This window comes from Limanda limanda, chromosome 17 (assembly GCF_963576545.1).
Source record: "Limanda limanda chromosome 17, fLimLim1.1, whole genome shotgun sequence".
Lineage (NCBI taxonomy): Eukaryota > Metazoa > Chordata > Actinopteri > Pleuronectiformes > Pleuronectidae > Limanda > Limanda limanda.
The window spans coordinates 2199069-2217570 of record NC_083652.1 but is presented as its reverse complement, the minus strand read 5'-3'; the positions used below and the strand labels follow the sequence as shown (position 1 = coordinate 2217570).

The window sequence follows — 18502 nt, the reverse complement described above, 5'->3', positions numbered from 1 at the left end:
GTCAACAGTGATGTAGGCTCTTACTGATTGAGTCTCATGATCTGATCACAGACACGCAGTTGTAACTATGACTTTCGAATAAATGCACCAAAGTAAAAAGTTAATTTTCCTCTGAATTGCAGCAGAGGAGGCAGAAAGGAAAGGAAATATGTATGAAAAGTACAAACCCCTCAGAAACAGATCAATCCTGCGTGCACTGAAGGATATGAGCCTCAAGAGTATGCAATAGTAATTACTCAGACACACAATGAAAACACTGATCTTTTTATTGCTTGACCTACTGTGAGGAAGTCCTACCGAGAAACACAGGAACATTGAAGAGCAGTCACTCCAATCACTCTTAGAAAGGCGTACAAACTGTAAAAAAAAAAAACACTGGTCCTCTGCGACGGCAGACTGCTGCATGTGTTTCACTAAGCACAGTGCAGTGTTACCTATGCGTGAAGACAGCACTCAGTGACAAATACTCTAAGTGTAATGATTAAAATAAATAATACAGTACCAAAGTCAAGATGACACCATACCATACATATGACCAACGAGTGTCGTGCAAGTGAACAAGAACAGATTGGAGAGGTTCAACACTCTGGATGCACGTTTATCACAGAAAAAACATCAAACTAAATAAATGTCAAGGCAAAAACTAACCATGACCTGCACTTGCTGCAGTAATGACCTCTAAGGGAATGTAAGAAAATACTGGATAAGAAGATGTAACAGAACAAAACAGAGTGACAAGGATCATTGAAGAGCATAAGGCAAGTTTACTGGTGGAGCTCAGTTTGCTGAAATCATCTGGAATGTGTCCACTGCGCGAGTCTGTCCCAAACAAGACATCCAATCTCTTCTTCACTTATTCTGTGGTCATGTAATGAAGTTTAGCCCAAACTTTCTGTATGGCTGTATCTGTACCTTTTTAGGCTTTTGAAAAAAATTTCTGAAAATATATATATATATATAATGATAACGACAATTGTTTTTTGAAATCTGTCTCTCACAAGTCTCCCAACTTTAAGTAAATGCACGACTAACTTACTGGGATCCTTATTCAATAATCCATTGTTTTTCAACTAATTCATACGGTTACATTTAACAGCCTAAAACATGAGGTCATCATTACTGATACGTATGATCACAAAGCCATTTAACTTCTTTTGAACCCACTTTCAGTTGCTGATACAAAGTATTTTTTTTAAACTGAACCAATCAAAACCTCCACAGCATCGTCTCTTAAGGTCTAATTTGGAACTCAATTATATTTGGAACTTAGCTGTGATGAAGTGTCTTCCATGTATTAGTGCAGAAAAATGTTTGACGCCGACAGATACATGTACCACCCACAGCTCCTATCTAAATGGCAGACAAAAGACACCAACCTTTTGTTTTAAGTGTTGTTGTTTTCTGTAAGTACTGACCTACATTCTCTTTAAATTATGGGATAAGACGCACACAAACACTGAACTTACCATCATATAAACATTTTCTTTCCCATAATATAGTTTTGTTTATCACAAAATGTGCAAAAATATATTTATTTACTCTTATATATGTGAAGCAGAGGGCTAAATAGAACAACTGTGATCAAGTCAGTGGAGTTAAAGGGATATTTGCAGAATCGTTTAACAGAAACTGAAAAGTAAATATGGAGCATTTGACATGAGGGGATCACATTTGAAGAGCAGAAAGAAAAAAAGATGTACTTGAAATGTCCTCACTCTTTTTCACCCTATCATTAATTAATTAATGATGTAAAATTGATCAGTCAAATGTAAGAACCTGTATGTTACACCCAAAATGATGAAATCAAAGCTACATTTCCAATTAGCAATGAGTAATGAAAACCATGAGACAGAATGATAAATGACCGAAGTGTTTAAGCTAAATCTGAAGCTTAATCTGAACATAATTGTGCATTTTCTCATTTAAAAAATGGTTTAAAAAACCCATACTGTGGGTGTACTGCTGGTACTTCTGTCAAACTCTTAGACTAGATGCAGGCAAAGTGAGAATGTGAGTGTCAAGGCAACTCCGAAAAGTGTGTTTATAAGGTAAATCAACAACATATAAAAATAGATATAAAAAAACAACAAACTCAGGCCCTAAGTGTCTGCAGCTATGTTAGTGAGGCTAATGACAACATGCCAATATGTTGACAGTGGCAATGTTACAGGTGTGCAGCAGGTATCATGTTTAGCATGTTCACCAAATTACTTTGAAAATATTGACCTGATGATGGCGGTAGATGAAAGTCAGAAGATGCCCACAGTAACTAAAGTTCATCCAGAGGGGCACCCGGATAACGAATGTTACAGAGAATGTATTTGACATTTTAGATTCTGGACCAATGCGGTTGTCTAACTGACCCAACACTGCCACCCCCCCAAACCCTTCTGCTAATGTGACAAAGTATCTGGACAAACGGAAAAGACCAGCAGCACAAAAAAAGCTTAAAAAGCATAAGCCTCCTCATTTAGCATAAAACCATCAGTCACTGTATCTTATTGAAGTCTTAAAATGTGCACAGCAAGCCGACTGAATGCATTCACACTTTCACGTGTTTGACTCAATGCTGCAAAGCCAAGCATAACATTTGTTGTTATGCTCATCACACTGTGGAAGTTTTACTGTGACAATAGAACAGTTCATATTTCGTATTGATTATTTGCGGATTTTTATGTGAATAATCTCATTGTAACTGTCTGAATGTTTTTCACTACAGCCTGTTTTAAAATGTGTTCTATAAATACACTGACAGCATTTTTAAATGACCAGTCTTGATCGGCTCACAGTTACCTTTGATCAACTGGTGACTGATCTCTGAGCTCAGTCAGTCTTACACCATTATTTCAGTTCAGTTTTATGTTCTACGTAAGTGTATGCACACACTTATTTGGTTTTGGGATTACAGCTTCAGCAACGCAGTCTATCTTCTGATTACAAAGGAAAAACATACAATAAATAAGAATGGATCATGAGGGTGTGGTTACATATGAGAGAGTAGCAGATGTTTGCTGATGGACCCTGCATCAGACGAGATCAGACCGAGAGTGAAACGAAGCTGTTGTACTGCTCGATGTTTCTCTTCAGGATGTCAGAGCAGGGACCCAGGACTCGCTCGAACCTCGGCCGGTCCAGTTTCACACACTTGAGGGGTCCACACGCAACAACAGTGGCCGCGCGGGGCCGGTTCATCAGCAAGGCGATCTCACCTGGAAAACACGGAAAGAACACCATCTAATCAGATCACACAAGCATATCAGACTGCTGATGGTTTCCTCATTTATAATTCAGGTATTTTGTTGTCAGTTTTAAATCCACACCATGCGTCTAATTTCATTTTAACAGCCTACCCACAAAGATATTGTAAGCATGCGTATACTGTACTGCACTACATGGCAGGGTACATTGACTGAAGAAGCACTGATGCTAATAAGGGATTTAAGGTTAACAGATGGTAGCAGCAAACTGTAAAACAGATACAAGTCCATTCCAAATAGATAATTTTACTCTTGATGGTTAAAAATTCATAATCAGTTAATGAGCATCAGTTATCTCCAGTCACTTGCTGAAAGCAACTTCTTTGCAAACAGAATTTATGTATATTTGCATATAGCACAGAGAAGAGAGACCTGATCCCAAGTGATCACAGGCAATACATTCTAATGTCGGGGGAGAACTAACAAACTAAAGCTGCTGTCAGACAAGCACTGATCCTCTAAACATTCTCCTGTGTGGATGCAAATGTCAGAGTGACAGATGCAAAAATTAAAAAAACTACAACAAAGCAATCATATCAGGATGAAAAAGCGGTGCCATACACACAGAAGACCCAGACAAAGATGTCAAGAGAGATTTTGGTGATAAGAACCAACACTGTGTCCATATACTGTAAACAAAACCTTGTGATATCTGCACTTAATTAATATGTTTAGTTCCGCCTCTGCCTGCAAATTCAAAAAACAGCTTTCCCTGTGGCATATTTCCTATATATAGAGCGAAAGAGATGTTGGACAGTTAGACCAGGGCTAAAGAGTCCGTTTTGATCAAACATGTAGTTAATGCGAATGACTTTGCCTGACTTACCAAAGTAATCTGACGGACCAAGTCTGCCAACCTCCACAAACTCCTCATCCACTGACCGTCTCTGAAGCACCGCTGCCGTCCCCTGAAAACACAACAAAGACATCTTGAACTACATATACCAGAAACCAACAGGATTTTTCAGTCGTTTTCCATCTTTTTGTGTGTAAATCTAATGAGAGAGTTTGACAATCTTTGTTTCACATGATGAACCAAACAACCTACACCGACCAGTTTGGGACACACTAGATACTGTTACAGTTGACAGAAACAGTGATGATAAAGAACATTATTAATTCTCTGTACCTCCAGGATGATGAAGAACTCATCACCAGGTTCTCCTTGCACCACTATTTTCTGGCCGTCCACAAACTGCACCTTCTCCAAGGAATCAGCCACCGTCAGACGCTCCCACTTATCCAGAGACTCTGCCCAGGAACAACAATCAGGTCAATGCATTCTCTCATTTGGATTCATTAGCCCAAGAAAGCGAATGTGAAGAAGACAAAACCAAAGAGCTAAGTTCTCACCTAAGATCGACACCTTGCTGAGGAACTCCTCGTACATCTTGCGCTTTCTCAAAGTGCTCCCCTAAAAGGAAAATGATTGTGGTTATATCTCAACTTTTCAAAATCAAACTCTTCTTTTATGACATAGTTAGTTTAGTCAGGTTAGTTTTTGTGACTTTGCAGCACTGCACAGCTTACCATCAGTATTCTCCTGTAGCTGTCTCTGTCGATGGCCCATAGCTTGACATTGGACTTGGCCTGGACTGTGGCTGCTCGGGGGGTCCCGTAGATCAGAGCTAGCTCCCCAAAACTACCTCCCTCACTAATACTGGTCACCAACTCACTGTTCACATATACCTGTAAGAAGACAGGGAGCAGAGAGGTGCTGCTCTTTCCATTGACATAGCAGGGACAAATGTTGTATGTACAATATGATGGTCGGAATAATACTAGCGTGAGCGTCAAGACTGTTGTTCAAGGCCTCAAGATTAACAAAACATTCATATGCCAGTTAAATGAGCAGCTTTTTCTTCACATCTGTCTTGATCATGTGTCTAAATGTGACTCCTGACAGTTGTCAAACAAATATTTTAAGAATGAAATAAAATAATTTGACGACAATGCCATTTTCCGATTAAAATCACATTGTGAAACTGTTTTCATTACACAGCATACCAGACAAACAATGGAGGCCAAAACAACTCAGGCTGTAAGTAGAATGAAAATATGTATGATTGTAGTCTTGTTAATTATGCTTTAATGTTTTCCCTTTCTGAACTACCTAAGCACATCTAGGTAAACAGCAAAAGATGACGATCCCTATAAGCATGACAGAGAAAGGGTTCTTACGTCCATCTCTCCCTGGTCAATAACGTAGAAGTTGTCTCCCTCATCACCTGCAACAGGAGAAAATAAGAGTTCCATGAATGAATGAAAAGAAGAGAAACAAGAGTCTCATAACACTTGAGATTCCATAAACTCACCTTGTACGATCACTTTTTCTCCACCAATGTAGTTGATAGAAAACATTGCGTCGAAGATGTCACTGCAAGAGTAGTAAGTGAAAGTGAGATGATTAGCTGGTGACTGTCAGAAGGTTTATTAACAGAATACTGGAGTTCTTGCTGCCATTACCTTCTCTCAGTGTCGTCCAAGTGAGCAAACAGAACATTCTTCTCCATGGCTTTGGACAGGGAAGCCATGCTCTTGTAATCTTTTGGGATGACCTTAGGTAAGAAAAAAAAAGCGCCTCTTTTAATTCAAAACCAAAATAATACTCTCAATGGCCCTTTGTGTCCTCACTTGTCACACTTCTGTTAAACAACAGTGTTGCATTAGATATTGTAGCAGACTACTGAACCGAACCACTTATGTCACAATGAAGAAGTTTGTATGAAACAAAAGGTAACTGGTAAACAAAAAAATTGGCCATTTTTTAGACATTGATTAACTTACAGTTTGAATGACCGAAACTTGATGTGAGCTGTCCCTACAACGTGTTGAGAACCACCTCCGTTTGTACAAAGTTTACAACCCTTTCAATAAAACCTTGAAAGCAGTATTAAAGTTAATAAAGATTATTAACTTTAGTAAAGATTATTAACTTTAATATGTAAAATCTGGTATTTGAGCTTAACAGCAATAATTGGTTGAGAGTAGGGCTGCTCGATTATGGAAAAAATCATAATCACGATTATTTTGGACAATATCGACATCACGAATATTCAAATGATTATTTTGTGCCCTTATTCTGAAGTCTATGCTTTATTCTTTAAATGACTGTAACCGTAAGTGTCACTCACTTCCGGTTCATGTAATCACCGATGAGGGCTGGGTGTCTCATTCCTCCGTGAAATTCAAATTCGATTATTCGATAATTGAGCAGCACTAGTTGAGAGGTACCAATTCCAATTGTCACACACACACACACGCACACACTTTCTAGCGTTACCTGGCTGAGTTTGTACTGCGAACCTTACAATAGCAACTCATTTTACAAACCCATCCACAACTTATTGCTTTTCATAATGGTAATTTGCAAACAGCTCTTGGGGCAATATCATCGAAATCTGGCACGTGTAATGCATTATTTTCTATTCTATTTATTTTTTTATGCCAAAATGATTAAAATATTATTAGATTCTCAGTAGAGCTGCTAATTATTCTCTGCGGATCCACCTCTGTAAACAACCTGTTTCATGTTGCACATGTCATCAATAGATTAATATAAAATATAACTGACTTGTGCAGCTTTGATGACAGACAGTGTGTGAATGCAACATTTGACACACGACTGACCTTTCTGACATAGGAGGCTGCGTCTTCCTCAGTGTACACCTCAGCACTGATGGCTCCTCTCCGGCTCCGAGCCCTCACCACAGGGTTCATGGGTGGAGAAACTTCATCGTCACGGGAGTCTGACCATGAGCTAGACTTCTGCTGTGAAGCCAACTGCTTGGCCTCCTCCTGCTTGTCAACAAACACACAAAACCACACCTGAGTGACTGTGTATACTATACTGTGAATGGTTAAGCTGTGATGACAAAACAAAGACTGAAAAACACAACACATGGTACTTTATTCTGCAACGAGACCTGTTATTTTGAATTGATAAATCTTTTCTTATTTGCAATAAACAAATGACTGTAATGGGGTTTCAGGGCCATAGCTGTCACACAGTATGTATCAGCACCCACCTTCTCGAGTTTTTCAAAGTAGTCTCTGAGGAAGGCCATGGGCTGCTCGGGCCGTGCCGTGCACAGCTGGATGATGCAGTCTTTAAGCAGCTGCTGAATGTTGTGCTTCTGCACATACTGCTCGCACTCTCTGAGGCTCTGCTCTTCCTCACTGCTTGTACTGCTTGAGGCCATCTTTGTCGTGTGGCCTAGAAAAAGAGGAGTGGAAAACACACTGAAGAACCAGGGAGCTGTTGATGCAAATTGATGCAACATGCGCACTGACAGGAAATAGAAAAAACAAAATCCTACTCCTCCTAACATACAAAACTTTCATCGAACCAAACTCCATGGAGTAAATGCATATATAATACATGTTAGCAACTAATTAAAGTCATAAAGGCAGGGGGAGGGAGGAAAAGGGAAGAGAAAGCAAAAACTCATTCATGCTAATACAAGCAATCTTATCATATAAGGTTAATCTATGACTTTGGTTAAAGAACTGTTTAGGGTAAACTGCTTTCAATGCTGGTACGTAACATTAGAAAAACATTCGTTTGTATGCCGTCATAAGGGTATACGGGTTGGCAGTGGCATATTTTGAGGTCTGTTTTGTTCCACAGATCTGGCAACGCTGCTGAGCTTCTCATAAACAAACGTCAAATGATGAATGTAAAACAGTGGTGTTCCATTGTACATCTCTAAAGTACAGTCATGTAAAGAACAGTCAAGTTCAACACTTAACCTTGCGTTTAAATCAAGTAGTTAGCTACCCAACTAGCTACTACGGTTAGTAGAGTGTGCTAGAGTACTGAGAAGGTTAGCAAAGCTACGGAATAGTTAGCCAACTTTAGTAAGCCACTTTCGGCTAGCTAACATTTTGTGTAACGTTACCAGGGACAAAACCAACAAACACCAGCACATCACATTTTGAATCAATACATCACAAGTTCTGCCAAATGAATACGCTATTAAAGGCGAGGATTTCAGTAAATATGCTGCCTCGAATACCAACCACGTAATAGTTAGCTTAGCGCGCTAACTGTTAGCCAGCCACAGTCCCGTGTGTAAATGCTGTGAAAATACAGCTTACAGACACAAGAAGTGTCGAACTGCTAAACGGGTTCGTAAGTGTGTGGCGAATAAACATCCACACTGTGAAAACAAAGACCTTGAACAAACAAAGACCTTGAATAAAAACCCTCACCGAGAAACAAACAACGCGACGTCCTGATACTTTTGACTTCTGACAGAAGAGAATCCCACTTCCGTATGACTCCTTTCAAAACAAGAGTCCACACACTCAGAACTGGAAAAACCCGGAAATAAAATCATAACAAATAAACAACAAACGGCTCATTCACCCACTGCACGGTGATCACAGACGATTCAGTTTATTCGACAACCTGAATCTGAAATCGAAGGAAAATGTATCAGGTTTTTTTTAATGATTAATCTCTAAATTATTTCCGAGTGCCAATGTACCAATCATGGTCGCAGCTAAGAAAATGTAAAGATGTATTGTTTTTAAATTAATTTAATACCATCCTAAGTTTGAATGAGACTTTTGATTGGACAAAAACAATATGTAGAAGTTCCATGATCTGCAAAGATTGGACATTTGTCACACTTTTATAGACAAAATAATGTATAATGAAAATGGTAGGTATTAGAAGACAAGTGGAGGAATATAAAAATTTTTGTCACAACAATCCATTGTTATTTTTAATGTCAGCCTTTAATGATAAATGTAACACGTAATCATGATTGTTTATCTAGTTATAAATTTGTATCACCATAAGTATGTAGAAAAATCGTACAAACAATCAATTTATGTAACTCATTAAAAAGTTTCAAAAGCATTTTACGTGTGTGTGTATATTTACACCAGTTAATCATTAACCGTCTACTTTTACATTTTTTATACATCTCAATCACATGGTGATGGACAACTGGGACAGTGGGAAGGTTTATCACAACAAACTCGATCCAGAAAAGATTCTTGCTCAACAGCTATGAGCAGACACACCCACCTTTCTTTCACTGCCCTCAGTAATACCACAGTCACTTCCTTCACCAAGTCAGACTGCACAGCTCCATTCGTGTCGACTGCCCAGAGTCCACGAATACAGCTCTGTACCTTCCACCACCGCCACCAGTTCCGCTAGACCAAACATTCACAACCAACGTAAGTGATCTCTGCTCTCAGTGTTGTTATTAGATCTAATCATCGTGTTCTCTTTCTGTTTGCTGTAAAACTGGTTATGTTTTTTCCATTTGCCCCATACAGCAAGAGAATAGTATTACTCCATTCCAAACATTCAGGCTGTCTCATGTAACATATGTTGCTTCTAATTCTTTCTTCTTGTGTCTGTTTTAATATATAAGGGTAAAATACAAAGACACAAAAGTATTGCTTTGGGTGTATACCATTCGGTCTGAGGGAGTGTCTATTTAGACAGAATTCCTATCTAAATAGTAAGTTCTCTGCTTAATGAAAATAATGTAAAACTATTACAAGGTGACACCTGTGAATTAGAACATCTAAGGTTTGTGTTGTCCCACCATGGCCAGTTAACTGTTCGAGCAAAAAGAAAAGTACATAAAATACAGTACAATATGTAACAGTTACGGCGTGTTTGCTCATAGTGCACCACAACTGATAAAGGTGTAGTTATCTGACGCTCATTACTCACATAGCAAACAACATGTGCCCCTATTGTAAGTCTGCCCATAAAGTGAATTCATCCACTTTAAACATCAGAATTAGATCAAGTTAGTCTTGGGGTGATAAAAGGAAAGATTAAAAACAATTGAATACAAAATGATTTAGTAAATGCAATACTTCAGACTGTTTATCTCACTAGCCGCATCGTTTCTCAACCCATATATTGGAAACTGGCTGTGCTTTAAAAACCTTGTCTCTCACAAAATGTCTCCCAGTGTTAATCTCTAATCTCATCCTGGGACCTGCAGCTGCACGTCTCCTGACATTCCAGCAGCCTCCTCTGCCCCTGTTCAGGCATGTCGCTTTACAGCTTTGGCCTGGAGCCGATCTCCTGCCACACCTGGAACAAAGACAGGACCCGTGGGTGAAACTGCATACATCACCAGTCTGCATTTCCACATAGAGTATAACACACACATATAGAATCCTATGTGTAGATATAAATAAAGTGAAATGGGTGGCCATAGATATATCACATGCCTGTATCTTTCTCATAAATGGTGGTCTAAACTTGCGCTGCAGCCTGCTGATACATTTTCTCCCTCCTCTAATTGCATAATGTTGCCTGGAGAACCACAGGGAATCAGATTATCAATACAGGAAGTGGACTCAAAGAGCTTTACCGCATACATCCAACTGTACTACGTCTATTGCTGTCTGTGTGTTTCACATTATAGCTTAACCCAGGATCAGTACTATTGTGTGTCAATAAGTACATGGTGCCCTATCTTGCATCCGATGCGAAAGGTTCGAGTTTAGATTAGCATGAAACAAGTGTCTACGCAAGTTTCAGACTGACAATCCCACCCAGCACCCACCTCATTTGAATAACAAATGCACTTGTCCCCATTTGAGCACACATGGGCCATAAAACGAGGTGTGGTCAGGTACATTGTTTGTGAATTGCTATCTTGAGACAGCACAAAAACACTGACCCACAAAAACCGGGTTTGAAGTCAGCGGCTCAGTATTCTCGATTTCAATGGGAGATCACACAACCACAATTAGTTATGAGATTACATAAAAGTTCATGCTTCACAGAGGATCTCTCCCATGAGTCCCCCCCCCAAAACCTATAAACTTGTGGCAACTGTTATCTACGGTATCTTCAGAAGACAGTATCTGACTGTTTCCCCAGTCATGCTCATCGGAACCTTTCTGAGTATGAAGATTTAGTGATCTCAGCACATCACTATGGTAGTTTAAAATGGTTACAGTGCCTATCTTTTGAACTTATATTTCTTCACAGAGATTGCAGTAAGCCCTAACAACAACGTGGTGAACATCTATGAGAAGAAAGGCAAAGACTGGATCAAGATTCATGAGCTGAGTGAGCACAGTGGACATATTACAGGTACTGTAACTTACTGCCAACTGTGACTGCAGGAGATTTGCAAATGACTTGTTCGACAACATACCTTCTGTGGCCTACAAACAGCTTAACCTGCACTATTTCTGTATGTAGAAACATGTTTTGCATCACACATTTAATAATGACCAGTCCAGGTACATTTAACCCTCCTATTTTCCTCTTCATTGAATTGGACCCCATTCAACGGTTAACGTCTCTTTAATAAATGATTCAAATTAGTTTTGACTTCAGATTAGATGACTTTTCCTAATTTAATAGGGACAACTTTAAATATATTCCTTCTGCTTTGGGGTCCACAGCAACTCTCTAAACCATTTCTCTTGGCGCTCTGTGTTCTTTCTCTTCATGCATCTAAGAAAAGGTTTTCTGCAGCTATTTGACAGTAAAAGTGACATTGAGGAGTGTATGTCTGAGACAAAGGATAATGTTGAGGACTCTCGTCATGAAGTAGCCTCCTCTGATCACATAAGAAGCTAAATGCTGATCTTCCTATTTTTTTCTCAATCAGCAGCAGACGCCTTATCTTCTATGTGACTCAGTGCTGCTAATGTAATTGAAACGATTCCAGACCCACCAGAAATGATGTCATCCATGTCCAAGTCATAAAATTAGCATTTGAGCTCATTACACCATCAATTGAGAAGGAGAACAACGTTAGAGAAGAGGCACATGCATGGGCACAGTTAGAAAGACTTGGTGAAGGAATATCCGTATGATTTTTCTCCTGATGAAAATTTTACATGGTTATCCTCAAATTTACTTTCCAAAAATGATCATAATCAAAATTTGTGTCCAAGTTTATGTTTCAGGTACATTATGTTTCTTTGTTGACTACTTTAATAGTAGTTTTCACATCAACCCCCACCCCATAATACATCCAGTTTACAGATTATCCGACAGTGGGAAATTACCATCAAATCTCACCAATTGACCAAAAGTTGGAGAAATAGATCTTTTGTGTGGCTTTAAATGATCTCTGTGATGACTGACAACTGTTTTCTGTTATATTCTAAGACTCTTAGAAGACTAGCAGTTATGGATGCATTATTATACCTTTGATTATGTCCACAGGCATTGACTGGGCACCAGAGTCCAACCGCATTGTGACATGTGCCTCGGACCGTAACGCCTATGTGTGGACTCTGAAGGATGGTGTGTGGAAACCCACACTGGTGCTGGTGCGCATCAACAGAGCAGCAACGTGTGTGAAGTGGTCACCTCTGGAAAACAAGTTTGCCCTGGGCAGCGGAGCGCGTCTCATCTCTGTCTGCTACTTTGAGCAGGAAAATGACTGGTGAGCATTAATATGATCAAATTGAATTGTTTAGGGACAATTCTGTCAGATCTGTAAGTCAAACACCACAGTCCAGAACATTTATTTATGTATAGATAGTATATAGCAGCGTCCACCAAAACTCTGACTGGCCCTGATTTTAACTTAGGAATGTGAACTTGGCAAATGTTCTATTTCTTTCATTCTCCCTTCATTTCAGGTGGCTGAGTAAGCACATCAAAAAGGCCATTCGATCCACAGTCTTGAGTCTGGACTGGCATCCTAACAACATCCTCTTGGCTGCTGGCTCTGCAGACTTTCACTGCAGGTAGGAGCTCACAAACAAAGTTGAGATAGACGAAGCAAAGCTGATCAGTTCCACAAACAAAAAGCCAGAGTAAAGCTTTGAATAAGATGCCAGAAAGTTGAAATAAAGTCAGTCCAGGACTGAGTTGTATTAGTTAGAAGGAGGAGGGGAATTGTGGGAAATTTCGGACCACCATTAAGGGCTAAGACATAATCAAGGAGTGAATCTTAACATCACGGCATTATTCTGTATTTTTCTTGCAGTCAACAAATTCAATGGACAGATGAATGCATCCTGCTACTGCTGTCTGTTAAAACATATTGAAATATATTATTCCTCACACACACACACACACACACACACACACACACACACACACACACACACACACACACACACACACACACACACACACACACACACACACACACACACACACACCCATACAGTCGTGTCTCAATGACTTCGGGGGACATTACATTGACAAACATTAATTTCCTGGAGACTAACCCATAATCTTAGCCTAAAACAACCTTCAACAACTCTTTGCAACAAAATGAAATGATTTACTTATGGGAACTTGGTTATGGCCCCCGTAAAGAAGAAAAGTCTCCACAATGTGACTGTGTAAATAGATGTAGCCCCTCACAACGAGACAGGTAAGGAAGGTACAACATTACAGAAGACAGACAAACATAGTGTTTTCATGGGATTATTTGACTAAAATATAGTTATAGAATAATGCTAGGATTGAGCGTCTAATAGCACTTGTGTGTAAGAACATTCTTTTGATGAGGAAGCTTCAAAATCATTACATGTATATACAAATGAAGATCCATTCAAAGACTTTTATTCTTTTCGATCAAAGTGTCAGGCAAAGTCAGTATATTAGTTTAAGTAGCAAGCCCAACAAGCCCTAAATAAGCAAACCAATATCGGCTACTGACGCCCACAATTTATATCAGATCTCTGTACTTCTCAGGGTTTTCTCTGCCTACATCAAGGATATCGAGGACAAGCCTGGACCCACCGCCTGGGGCGCCAAGATGCCTTTTGGTGAGGTCCTGCTTGAGAATAAGGACTGTGGAGGCTGGGTGCACAGTGTCTCCTTCTCCCCAAGCGGAGATCAGCTGGCCTGGGTGGCCCACAACAGTAGCATCAATGTGGCTGATGCTGCCCAGAAGAAGGAGTGAGTACTGCAGCTGAGCAAGTTAAACTGTCAGTATGGCCAGTGGGAACACTCAATTTATTTCTATAGCACCAAATCATAACATACTTTATCTCAAGGCCCTTTACATAGAAGGTAAAAAATGGAGACTAAAGACTGAGTCTTTCAGCAGTACCTCAATATCTCAGATTCCTCAATATCAATTACTTATATTTTCTGTCTTAGTTTAGTTTCTGACTGAAACTTAAGTTCTATAAGTGTTCCTCTGTCTGTTCAGGATAACCCAGCTGACCACTGACCGTTTGCCACTGACGAGTGTCCTCTTTGTCAGCCCCACTGAGATTGTTGCTGCGGTAACTACCACCTGCTCTATGTTTGTGTGTGTATGTGTGGAATGCATGTGAACAATGTGAGTATGTGTCCAGCAACTCCATGTATGAGATAGACCCTGTTCATAACTGGCATTAACATGTCTCTGGCGATACAATCACAAGTGGACAGTTCTAAGTACAGGTGGCTGTGCACTAAGATGGACTGAGAACGCATTAAGGCCACATTCTTTTAGCAGTGTATACGCTTATGTGTCCTGGGCTGCACTTAAGAACTCAGCTGACGTCCACTTAGTTAACAGAAGTACATACTCATTCAGTTGGCTCTCAAATCAAAGTATATATGCCGCTACAGCCGCAGCATTAAGATAAGGGACAAACGTGCTGGTAGATTAAGGCCATTGACCTTCCATATCAGGGTTCTAGGAACAGGAAGAAAGAAAGTAAAACAGATTTCATTAAAAAACCAAGACATTAAATGAAAGTGTGAATTATATTAAAGAAAGTGATATGAAATAATACACAATGCCATAATAATGTAGACCAGAACATCTACAAATGTGGTCTGAGCCATGAGGTCTATGTTTGTTTTGGGTGTGTACTTATCACTACTTAGAGCTGTGCACCTGTGATCTGATCATCAGTGCAATTAGCCCAAGGTCTGATCAAAGTCTTTGACTGTTGTGAGTTGAAGAGTTGACCACTAACTGTACTTAATCAAGTATGAACCAATCATGAATCCTGAGGACAAACCCATTCAACTCTATGGATCGACGCAGTATATTTTAGGTCTTTGTTTTAATGTTGGTCCCCAAAACTCCTTAACCATGTTTCAGCAGCAGTAGGCATCTGTTTTCACAAACAAAACTCCAGTTATACCCCATTCAGAAAAATATTTTAAATCTGTGGTTATGTTCAGATATTTTAAATTATTTAAGAAATCAAGAAAGGGGTTGGGTAGCAGTAAGAGAACCACTACTGACTCAGATGCAAATGGGTCTGACTTCTTAGAATTTGGGTCCTTGATTTTTAACTGTTGTAGTTATTTGGGTCTGTTAACCACATACAGTATATGCTTGTAACAAAGATTACATTGGATATAAGTATTAGAATTTATATTTCTAATGTGTGTCACTCTCAGGGTCATAACTGTTGCCCATACCTGTTCACCTACACTGGTCCTGGTGCCCTGGAGTTTGTGAAGAAGCTGGACATCCCCAAGCGGACGTCTAAGGGCAGCATGTCAGCGATGCAACACTTCCGCAACCTGGACAAGAGGGCGACTGAGGACGAGTGCAACGAGCTAGAGACCCTTCATCAGAACAGCATCACGTAAGGGACACTGCCGTTTCCCCAACATTCAACAAGGAGGGTTACAGATTAAATTGCTGTTTAGTACTGGTACATATGAAATTGTGAAATTGCATTGTTAGTAAGGCATATTTGTAGCATGTAGCACATATGTACAAACATTAATATAAACTGTGTTCTCTCCTACAGTCATAAATCAGTTATTTGTCTGCTCAACAATCCATCATAGCTATTTCGTTATTTCACTCGTGTTTTAAATGGGGTAGCTTGGGCTGCTGGGAGGCTCTGACAAGGTTTATTACTACAGGTTTTGATTGAAGGATGTGGTATTGCAGGGAAAAACCCATAGCAAGATTGAACTTTTTCCAATATTTTCATTGATTTCTGAGAGAATAATACATGGTTCTTGAAAAAACAAATCAAGCTGATATTTGAGAGTAGAGTATAAGCGTGTTAAATTTGGACTAATCCCCAAATAACTCTAGATCTAGTGAATTTAAATGTGGTTTCAAAATGAGACTGTTGGGCCCTATGCCAGTTGCATTAAACAGTAAAAGCTACACAGATCACACTTTTGTAAAAGCCTTGTATTTTCTTTTGTTTGGTCTTGCAGGCAGCTGTGCATTGTATCAGGGGAGAAAGCCAAAGTGGAGAAGTACAGTAGTGTGGGTCTGGATGGAGCCATGGTGATCTGGGAATTTAAGGTACACGTGTCAGACTCTTCTTCTTGTCTTCAACACAAAAGTGAAGCTGTAAATAAGATTTTGCTATGTGAGGTTATTACTGTATAATATAGAATATAGAATATAGAACATAGAATATAGGATGTAGAATGTAGAATATGAATAGAATAGAATATAGCTATGGATTATTATGGAAATCGTTCATTTGCAAATATGGCCTCGACAGTGAGTTTGAATCTCATCAAACCCCCAAAACAGATGACTCAAAAAAAACAGAACATGAAAGGTTAACATTGAGCCGATGAGTGATAGTTGTGAAATGTGTCTAGAGACCTATGATAGTTAAAATGCTCCAAAAGAGATTTTTTCATGTTGATAATTACTGCTGAATGTTCAGCAGTAAATGGCTGCTCCCAGTGTCAGCTGCCAGCTGATATGCAAACACATTGCTGAGTGACTTTTATCTGTTAGCACAAAGATCAATTCTAACATGTTACTACTGTCATTTCACAGCCTTGAACCAAAACGAATACAAGGATGGCAGACATACTGAGGAATATACTGTATCTGCCAGTAAACCCATCTGCTTATATATGTATGGGTGTGTGTGTACATGGAAATATGCAATAGTCTTTAAGTAAGTTGAAAAGATTGTGTGCACATGTGCTTTATGCTCTTAATGTGAATAAAGCATAATTCAAATAAAGAGACATGAAAAATGCAGTTTAATAATGTGTACTTTGCATTTCTGTGTTTTGTAGTTACTGTATTGACCTTTTATCATTTTTGTTAAACTGTTACTTTACCAACTGCATATATTTGATATAAGTTGACGGATGTGGGGATGTTTATTTTTGTGTAACTATTTTTCTACCTCCACTGTTGCTATTGAATGACTTGAACTCTTGTCGAACTCCCCTCCTATATGAGGTCAGTATCATTATATGGGGTAGGGGCATTCAGCCACTCTATTATTTCCTCAAAGTTTCAGAAAATTAGCCTGATTGTTTTCATTTCAACAAGCATATGCTAAATATAACTACTTAAAGGTCAATTGACTGAAATGTTGGAACTACCAGAGGAAACCAAGTTAAGCAAAATTTCTCTACGGCCCCAAACAGTCCTTAGGATGCTTCTTTAATCATACAAAAGGCAATATTATGATATCAGGATGTGATTATGATGATCAAGAATTTGAAATTGACAATAGACAGTATTGTACACAGCATTAACATCCATTCCCAGGGGTGAAGTGGGTCATAGCTTGTTGTCAAAATCCATTCTGACCCTTGGATAGCCTGATGGCAGTATTCAGTCTTAAAGTTTTGGAGCTTCAGCTCACTCTTCTCTCTACAGCTCTGAGAATAACAGCGAGAGAAAGTCAACAACGGAAAAGGTGTCATTATGGGAAAATGAGGATTGGATGCCTGAAAGGTTTGGGACCCCTGGACTTCTTCAACGCAGGATATCACATAGATTTAATTAAAGCGCTAGTAGTAATCACGTTATTGTAAAAGAGAAAATCTTTCATTTGATGTTAATTTAATATGTTTACAGAGAATCCTGTTCAAAACTTAATTAAGAAAAGTTAAATATTTATAGAAGCCAGGTATATGCATAGATGTGTACACACGAATTGTATGAAAAGATATGGTCCAGAATCAATGGGCTCGTCTGATATATTCGGCTTATAGGTAGCCAGCAGTCGGCGCTCTAACTTTATGAAAATGTTAAATTAGTGGTGCGCGTCACTCTTCCGGCAGTGGTTTATTTTGATGCAAATAATTAACGACTCATTCTTTCTTGATCTATCTAAAACTTAAGTTATGGAAAGCACAGAGGCGAAGACCTGTGTGAGCATTTTACAGAGTTTGACTGTGTTTTAACGACAGGAAATAAAAGATGAAGTTGTATTTTTTCTGAACAGAGTTAGGTTTACATATTTTACTACATCACATGAACAGACGGAAACAAACAAAGGCCACTCCATCAATGATAACACACTACTGAACACTTCACCAATCAAAACAGGAGCGAGCGACAACATAGGCTCAGCGTCAGCCAATC

General features: G+C 39.2%; 2 protein-coding genes across 3 annotated transcripts; one reads left to right on the top strand and one right to left on the bottom strand.

The window, feature by feature from the left end:
* Positions 1–248: 248 nt before the first annotated feature.
* On the bottom strand, positions 249–8522 carry prkar1aa (protein kinase, cAMP-dependent, regulatory, type I, alpha (tissue specific extinguisher 1) a). Its single transcript, XM_061089334.1, has 11 exons — positions 8472–8522; positions 7286–7473; positions 6888–7055; positions 5724–5815; positions 5573–5634; positions 5439–5485; positions 4788–4946; positions 4611–4671; positions 4387–4508; positions 4084–4165; positions 249–3209 (listed from the first exon to the last, which is right to left on the bottom strand). The coding sequence occupies exons 2-11, from the start codon at positions 7457–7459 to the stop codon at positions 3037–3039; spliced, it is 1140 nt and encodes a 379-aa protein (XP_060945317.1). The 5' UTR covers positions 7460–7473; positions 8472–8522; the 3' UTR covers positions 249–3036.
* Positions 8523–9310: 788 nt separating this feature from the next.
* zgc:86896 (uncharacterized protein LOC415190 homolog) lies at positions 9311–17167 on the top strand. Of its 2 annotated transcripts, none has more exons than XM_061089601.1 (10): positions 9311–9452; positions 10241–10352; positions 11242–11346; positions 12436–12658; positions 12858–12965; positions 13927–14133; positions 14390–14465; positions 15583–15773; positions 16366–16456; positions 16949–17167. In XM_061089601.1, exons 2-10 carry the CDS (start codon positions 10289–10291, stop codon positions 16952–16954), a joined length of 1071 nt encoding a protein of 356 aa, XP_060945584.1. In that variant the 5' UTR covers positions 9311–9452; positions 10241–10288; the 3' UTR covers positions 16955–17167. The 2 variants fall into 2 exon arrangements, with proteins under 2 accessions (XP_060945584.1, XP_060945585.1); XM_061089602.1 differs by having other exon boundaries at positions 10208–10352.
* The last annotated feature ends 1335 nt before the right edge of the window (positions 17168–18502 follow it).

What these genes read in the sequence shown, in the direction of transcription:
- zgc:86896 (XM_061089601.1), top strand. Translation starts at nt 10,289, where the DNA reads ATGTCGCTTTACAGCTTTGGCCTGGAGCCGATCTCCTGCCACACCTGG. An exon ending in TTTGAGCAGGAAAATGACTG is followed by an intron (nt 12,659 to 12,857) that starts GTGAGCATTAAT and finishes CCTTCATTTCAG; the next exon opens with GTGGCTGAGTAAGCACATCA. An exon ending in CCACTGAGATTGTTGCTGCG is followed by an intron (nt 14,466 to 15,582) that starts GTAACTACCACC and finishes TGTCACTCTCAG; the next exon opens with GGTCATAACTGTTGCCCATA.
- prkar1aa (XM_061089334.1), bottom strand. Translation starts at nt 7,459, where the DNA reads ATGGCCTCAAGCAGTACAAGCAGTGAGGAAGAGCAGAGCCTCAGAGAG. An exon ending in ACTTTGAAAAACTCGAGAAG is followed by an intron (nt 7,056 to 7,285) that starts GTGGGTGCTGAT and finishes GTTGACAAGCAG; the next exon opens with GAGGAGGCCAAGCAGTTGGC. An exon ending in GCTACAGGAGAATACTGATG is followed by an intron (nt 4,672 to 4,787) that starts GTAAGCTGTGCA and finishes TTTTCCTTTTAG; the next exon opens with GGGAGCACTTTGAGAAAGCG.